Source organism: Clupea harengus, chromosome 4, assembly GCF_900700415.2.
Source record: "Clupea harengus chromosome 4, Ch_v2.0.2, whole genome shotgun sequence".
Classification (NCBI taxonomy): domain Eukaryota; kingdom Metazoa; phylum Chordata; class Actinopteri; order Clupeiformes; family Clupeidae; genus Clupea; species Clupea harengus.
Genome location: NC_045155.1, coordinates 17,548,714 through 17,556,629, shown reverse-complemented (window position 1 = coordinate 17,556,629; position 7,916 = coordinate 17,548,714). Strand labels below are relative to the sequence as shown.

At 46.0% G+C, this 7,916-nt stretch overlaps 1 protein-coding gene across 2 annotated transcripts; it reads right to left on the bottom strand.

Annotated features, from left to right (window-relative positions):
* Positions 1–214: 214 nt before the first annotated feature.
* On the bottom strand, positions 215–7,916 carry eef1a2 (eukaryotic translation elongation factor 1 alpha 2). 2 transcript variants are annotated; one of them, XM_031566508.2, is made up of 8 exons: positions 7,576–7,916; positions 6,644–6,830; positions 5,909–6,088; positions 5,201–5,497; positions 4,671–4,821; positions 4,117–4,373; positions 3,667–3,901; positions 215–1,712 (listed from the first exon to the last, which is right to left on the bottom strand). In XM_031566508.2, the coding sequence occupies exons 2-8, from the start codon at positions 6,785–6,787 to the stop codon at positions 1,585–1,587; spliced, it is 1,392 nt and encodes a 463-aa protein (XP_031422368.1). In that variant the 5' UTR covers positions 6,788–6,830; positions 7,576–7,916; the 3' UTR covers positions 215–1,584. The 2 variants fall into 2 exon arrangements, with proteins under 2 accessions (XP_031422368.1, XP_012689975.1); XM_012834521.3 differs by having other exon boundaries at positions 6,644–6,827; positions 7,576–7,915.

Below are 7,916 nucleotides of genomic sequence, written 5' to 3'. Positions count from 1 at the left end.
TGTCCAAGACGACACACCCAGAGCGCATCTTCTACTAAATGCTTCTTTGTGTTTAGTGCCATTTCAGCATCTGATGAGCCAACTTCCAACATCTGGGGATATACTTATATGGGCTACTGATTGGACAGAGGAAACAACACGCTTATGTGGAAGCCATTTGAATGTGCACGTGCACGTGCATGTAAACATAAAGAAATTGAAAACACAGGGATAGTACTGTGTGTGCAACATACTGTTTTAATCATCGCACTTTCTCATTCTGAAGGTAACAAACCCATGGCTACAAGGCTAATAAGGAGGAACAGATATACACCAAACAAAACAAACCCTGCTGGGGACTGACTGGTCCATCAATAAACAAATATAAATAAACACACATGAATAAACAGTAAATAACTATAAGGCGGCACATGTAATCAATATGTCATCTGTACTGCATGTGGAATGGCGATTACACACAGAGAGGAACACTAGCGAACGTAATTTGGTGCAGCTTCTTTTTTTTTCAGTATTTTTAGTTTTGGCATCACAGTGTGATATAACAGCACAGCCCCCCGCCCCTCCCCCCTCCCCTCTTGGTTTCTTTGATGACAGACAGTCCTTGTTTCCACTCATTCAGTTATGATGAAAGAACACGGAGGATTAGATCATACCATCTACTGTAACTCTATATACACCGCATCTCTGCAGAGCTCAAAAACTATTACCTGTTGTTGATGAAGGATTGTGTTAACTTCTTTACTGAGGATGATGGTGTCATTTCTTAGATGTGTCTTTGCTATCTGATTTGTGAGGTAAAATGGGATCTTAGTTTACTTGATCTGCAGTGAGCTGCTGGACCCGACCCAGAAACAATCTATTTTGGTAGCACATATAAAACATTTACACGCAAACTCAAACATGACTATGGTTCACATAGCCACACAGAACAGTGAAAACAGGACAAATGCCTCGAAAAAAAATTCTAATTGGTCAACAATTTTCAATGAATCTTGAACAAAAAGTTATAAAGTACAAGTTTTCTTTCGTTTCCTCTTTGAATGCAGCGGTCATGGCTTCACTGAGGGCAGCGATGCTGCTCCTGGATTCCAACACTCATAACTGCACTTGATTCTGTTTACACAAGCAGTTATGATAATGGCATTATTTGTTTCTTCCTTAGAAAGATCCAGAACCCTCTTGAAAACTCTGCCTCACGATGCCCATACTGTACAGCTGCACACATTTGTCTTGTCTCCTCATCGCTTTCACCTCATTCATTTGATACTTCAGATGTTATTTCAACCTCAGTGGCAAAACCTCTCACGTAGCCTAATGGTTTTAGCTAGGGAGGGGGGCAAAGCGGAGTGGCAGGACCAGTGAAACAATGGAAACTCGCAAGCAGCTCAGATCAAATATTGGGCATGCTCTCTGTCTGGTTAAGACCCATCCACCCATCGGGTGTTGCAAGCACACAAGCGGGGGGGTCAGGATACACCCAGTGGGGAGGGTGGTGGAGGCAGAGCTAGGGGGCTGTGGCTAGGCTAACGGTTAGCATGGTGGCACGACTGCTTGTTGCCTTGGTGGTGTGCTCGTTTCAGCTGCTCATTTGGTGGTTTTCTGAACTTTCTGGGCAGACTTGGTCACCCTGGCCGATCCACCGACCTTCTTCTCCACGCTCTTGATGACGCCCACGGCCACCGTCTGCCGCATATCTCTGACAGCGAAGCGCCCTGGAATGTGCCAGCACACACACACACACACACACACACACACACACACATACACAAACATACACATACAAACACAAACACACAGATAGACAGAGCCAAGTACATACGATCACATACACAGATACGTACACAACCACACACACAGATATGTACAGAAATGAATCCACACACATAGCCCCGCACATGCGCGCGCGCACACACACACACACACACAGACACACACACACACACACACACACACATAAACACAGAGGAGCCACAAGGGGGAAATCAAGAAGCGCGACATGCTGTGAATTACAACTGGAGCCATAAGTCCGTCATCATGTGGGAGAGAGGCTCGAAATCATGGCCTAGCGCCCTTTACGAGGACATCAATACGGCCTGGAAAGAGAAAGACATGCCATCCTCTCCAGTGTTTGCGCACAAAACTGCTGTCACTCAGTGTTTAATGGCCCTTCGAGAGGCTGACTTACAGCCTCTCTGCTCTCCCCCGTGCGATTGCTGCAAGAGTGTTTCAGCGTTCGACGGATGACAGCGTGAGCTTGAAATGTCTGTATTTGACGTGAACCCAAATTGTTTTATAAATCAAGTTTTAAAACCAAAAAAAAAAAGAAAAGAAAAGAAAATGTGAAAAATCTAAACACTCGGAGAATAAGAACAAGATGTTCAGGCTGATATGCCAAACCAGAGGACAAAAAGAGGTTTCTATGAGCGTGTGAAATCAGATTGAACAGTTAAATTGGCAACATGTGCCGTGTGATTTGGTACAGAGAACATGTGATCCAGACCAGGCCTGAACCGAGGGGAGGATTCACTGAGACAACAAAGTCCAAAGAGGCAGTCAGAACAGATGAACACTCACCTCCCATATCCATCATTAGCTATGTATATTCTAAAAAATCTTCTTACATACTCTTAATTAATAACCACACATTGATCTGTTCTCTGTAACTCTTGATCATAACATTCGCTCAAAATCATCTTCATCGCTGAGAAGGTTGTCTTACCTACAGGGGAAAGTGAAGCGCTGACCTGTGAAATTGACCCAGTGTGTGCTGTGCTTTGCTTTAGCGCTAAAGGCTATATGGCCCGGGCCAGGCTCGTTAACTGGGAGTGGGCTTAGCAGAGAGGCAAAGGATACCATGATGTGAGACATATGCTTCCATGCGCTTATCTAAACTTCGCATAAGTCGCGAGGGGGCCTCGAGCATAGCCTCTGTGAACACTAGCTTGGCCTGTTAATGGATGACATGTGCCCTGTGCCTTATTACATGCTTGGAGTATTTGTCCCAGGCCAGGGAAGTAATGTAGTGGAGAAGAAAGCCAGAGAGGTGAGTCAGACTGAGAGAGGTAGGCCTGGGCTTATCTGTATCCTGCACCCCCTCAGTGTTCCATATGTGACCCTTTCACCTCAAGGTCATAATCCCCACCGGGAGAAACAAGAAGCTAAACCCTTCAATGTAATGGGTCTCTAAACAGGTGGGAACCTGAATTACAGGAAGAATGTTATCAGCCACAAGTCCCACAGAGTGTTACAATGTGCACTTTGCTGTCTGCTAATTTAGCTTAGAGCTACAGTGGAACCCAAGGCATTCTGCAGTTTTAATGAGAGACCTTGAATGTATCCTAGTCACCTAATGCACCTAATGACTGTAACTTTGGACAACAGGATATTAGCAACAGGAAGCCAACCACCCATGAGTGGTTTGGGATCCAAAAGAAGTTTCGTTTACATTTAAAGGGATTTCTGTAGCATTTATGCTGTCCAGTAAAGCAAACATGTTGCATCTCTTGCCTCTGTAGTTCTGCTGCAAATGCAGTGCTTCCGGTGCTTGTATGCTTAGACTCTATTCAACCTCCATTGTAAGACACTTTGAATGCAAGTCTGCCCAATGAAGAAATGTAAGTCTAAATGCGGTATTGTGAATAGTGACAGGAAAACAAAAGCACTCACCCAGAGGCGGGTACTGGGAGAAGCTCTCCACACACATGGGCTTGCCTGGTTGCATCTCCACGATGGCGGCGTCCCCAGACTTGAGGGTCTTGGGGTTGTCCTCCAGCTTCTTGCCTGAGCGCCGGTCGATCTTCTCTTTGAGCTCAGCAAACTTGCATGCAATGTGAGCCGTGTGGCAGTCGATGACGGGAGAGTAGCCAGCGCTGATCTGGCCAGGGTGGTTCAGGATGATTACCTAAGACAGGGAAGGGGGGGTGAAGGAAGAATAGAAAGAGAGAGAAAGAGAGGGGGAACTAATGGATATAAGAAATAATGTGAAAGACCAGTAGGTTCACTTTTTAGATGTATACAAGGGCATGTCAATGTAGTGTTTGTGCTCATGTGGACATCTTTGTGTGTGTGTGTGTGTGTGTGTGCGTGTGTGTGTGTGTGTGTGTGTTACAGTCCTACCTGGGCAGTGAAGCCTCCAGCTTCCTGAGGGGGGTCGACCTTGCTGTCCCCACAAACATTGCCGCGGCGAATGTCCTTCACAGACACGTTCTTCACGTTGAAGCCCACGTTGTCGCCGGGCAGAGCTTCGTTCAGAGTCTCATGGTGCATCTCCACCGACTTCACCTCAGTGGTGATGTTCACTGGGGCAAAGGTCACCACCATGCCTGGCTTCAGAATCCCAGTCTCCACCCGGCCCACTGGCACAGTGCCAATCCCTGGACACACAGACACACAGACACACACACACAGACACAGACACAGACACAGACACAGACACAGACACAGACACAGACACAGACACAGACACCGACACCCACACCCACACCCACACCCACACACCCTTGGGTCAACTCCAACTTTAAATTCTGAAGACGACAAGATGAAACAACTGTTTTTAAGCACTTGCTGTTAAAATAAACCAGCTTCATATCTAAAAGTGTGTATAGTGTGGATTCAGATAAGAAAAAGAATCCAATGAATTGACTAGTATGATGCTAGTCGCTGGACAGTACCCCCTATCTTGTAAACATCCTGCAGGGGGAGACGCAGAGGTTTGTCTGTGGGGCGAGAGGGGGGCATGATGGTATCCAGGGCCTCCAGCAGTGTCGTCCCGCTGGCATGGTGCTCTTTCCTGGCCAGCTTCCAGGCTTTGAACCATGGCATCTACAAAGAAGACACTTCAAACGTCCTCATGCTATGGTATGCAGTTATGTCTTATTTCATACATTGCATTGGCTCAGTGCTATGTACTCCAGTAACTTACACCATATAGTGCTCCATTTTGTTTTTCTTGTGATAACTTTAACTAATGTTAGAACTGGTGGAGTGTGATGTTAGCACTGAAGACATGGGTTTCTATTTTTTAGAAAGGTTATTCTCTGATAATAAATGTATGCCAGCACTTCAGGGAAAGCTAGTTACAGGCATCTGTTCAAATCTTTGTGAACGTAATAGTGTTTGACAGCATCTTGAAGTTGCGCACAGTGAGAAAAGACAAGGGAAGAACGAGTGACAGAGAAAGCAAGAGTAATTTAGTACTCACATTGGAGGAAGGTTCCAGCATGTTGTCCCCATGCCAACCAGAGATGGGCACGAAGGGCACTCCTGTGGGGCTGTAGCCAATCTTCTTGATGTAGGCGCTGACCTCCTTGACGATCTCCTCGTAGCGTTTCTCGCTGTAGGGCGGCTCGGTGGAGTCCATCTTGTTGACCGCCACGATCAGCTGCTTGACGCCCAGCGTGTAGGCCAGCAGGGCGTGCTCACGGGTCTGACCGTTCTTAGAGATGCCCGCCTCGAACTCACCCACCCCTGCTGCCACAATCAGCACTGCACAGTCAGCCTGTTCAGGGGTAGAAACGGAAGGGCATCAAGGAATATGTACTATTGTAAACCTCTTAAAGGTAAGTGATATAAGACTAGTTCACTGAATCTTGGAATATTGACGTTGTATTCAGCACACACGTGTCATGTACTCCTCATGTTATATAGTAGTCCAAATGGCAAAATTGGATTTAAAACTTAATTCAAAAGTGGTAGTTTGATGCTAGATAAATATAGTATTCTAATGTACTTTATATAGGCAAAGCATGATAAATTCACACTCAAAATGCTACATGATAACACTTTTCTTTAAAAGTCCACCAAGACAAATCCTGCTTGAAGTTCCACTAATAAGAGAGACCAAATTAAGATTGATTCAAGTTTCGGACACAAAGGCACTCCAGAATTCAGCATGAGAGACTGGCCCCACCTGTGAGGTTCCAGTGATCATATTCTTGATGAAATCTCTGTGTCCAGGGGCATCGATGATGGTGATGTAGTATTTGTTGGTCTCAAACTTCCAGAGAGAGATATCGATGGTGATTCCCCTCTCCCTCTCTGCCTTCAGTTTGTCCAGGACCCAGGCGTACTTGAAGGATCCCTTCCCCATCTGACGCACACAAACAGTGGACCAGCTGAACATTGCAGCAGGACATTGCATTGCATAACAGCTCCATCTTGTGTCCATAACAAGAAGGACATGCTCATTATTTCCCCCCTTGATAGCAGCCGAATTGTTTACAATTGCATTTCTGTTATTAAACGCTAGAAATTTGAGATTAATAAGCAAACCAATACACATGTGGTGGGCTACTGGTCAGAAGCATGGTATGGGTATAACCAGTCATTGGTGTGTGTTAATAATCTCTGCTTGCAGACACATGGATGCCTTCACACATATGGATCATTCACAGATCTGCTGTTTTCACCTATCCACTCATTTGATCATTATCCTATTAAGCTCCAGCATGCCTTTGCATTGAGGGTCCTTAGCCTTGAGGGACTCGACTAAACTTCCTCCCCTCTCTGCTCAATTTCTGAGGAGCTCATTTGTGAAGGAGTTAATGGTCACTTGTCAATTTGCACTGCCTGACAGGAATAGAGCACTGCTCCATCCATGATGCCTGAGCATGAGCAGATTCTCAACCCCAGGGGGCCCCCTCACCTCAGCTGCCTCCTTCTCAAATTTCTCGATGGTGCGCTTGTCGATGCCTCCACACTTGTAAATGAGGTGGCCGGTGGTGGTGGACTTGCCCGAGTCCACGTGGCCGATGACCACGATGTTGATGTGGATCTTCTCCTTCCCCATGCTGAATCGTCACCGAGGGCGGGGACCCTCACACAGTGCACTGCTTAGAGGAATGGGGTGTGGCAATAATCAAGTTTACACTCTGATATGTGGCTTGATTTTCTGCTTACATATTCTATTACTCTACACAGGATTGCCTCAGTTGAAATTGAGACGTTTCAAAAAATCTGGGCTGATTTCTGGTTTATTCTATTTCCAAATATACAGCCACACTTGAAATAGCAGAGGCAGAGATTGTATTTCTGACATGATGGCAACCGTGGCAAATTTATACTATAATATCTATCATCAGACATCAAATAGCCCCAATCTGAATAAATTAACTATATTTTAAGACCCAAATCAGGGCAGTGTCTGCATTTCACCGCAGCAGAAGCAGAAGCAGAAGCAGTGAGGTTATTTACTCTCGGTACAGACGACGAGGCCATAGCAGTGCAGGTCAGAGACTGTTCTCCATTCCCAAAGCGTAGGGTGTCACGGTACCCATGTACAATTTGAATTCCCCCTCATGAAAATAAGACAGTAAAAGTCCTGGCTGGACCTCCCCGAAATGAACACTGTTACATTACATGGTCCCGGCTCTCCCAAATGTCACTGTATAATTCACGTACTGCCGAGAGCAAATGGCTTTCATAATTGAAACATTGGCCTGATTAAAACATGTAGCACTTGCTCTTTTATATCAACCCTCCAACCCAGTGAGTGTCTAGACATATCTCTTGCCTGAGATGACACAAGTCTGATAAAACGCTGATAATTTGAGGTAATCGCTAAGTTTGGCCCCTTACCTGCAGCCGTAACCTCGAGCAGCAGACTGCTGTCTCTGGCCCAAGCTCCTCTGTGCACCTACAAGGGGTGGCAGACTCCAAATTTGCCTGCGCAGTGAATACACTCCAAACTCACACACACCCTCCCCTCTCTGACAGAGCAATGCGGTAGAGTGGTGGGGAGAAGAGACTGCAGTGAAACACAAGTGCATCAGAGCATCATCACAGACTGAAGGGGGAGTTTAAAAGGGATCGGGATGGACTGAGAACGAAAGCAAGCACAGTACTGAGGGGTGAGAGACAAACATGTTTAAATACATTTGGTGCCTGGGCACTGATGAATTCTGGAGGCCACCTAGCTC

What these genes read in the sequence shown, in the direction of transcription:
- eef1a2 (XM_031566508.2), bottom strand. Translation starts at nt 6,787, where the DNA reads ATGGGGAAGGAGAAGATCCACATCAACATCGTGGTCATCGGCCACGTG. An exon ending in GGATGTTTACAAGATAGGGG is followed by an intron (nt 4,374 to 4,670) that starts GTACTGTCCAGC and finishes CTGTGTGTCCAG; the next exon opens with GGATTGGCACTGTGCCAGTG. An exon ending in CTGGAGGCTTCACTGCCCAG is followed by an intron (nt 3,902 to 4,116) that starts GTAGGACTGTAA and finishes TCCCTGTCTTAG; the next exon opens with GTAATCATCCTGAACCACCC.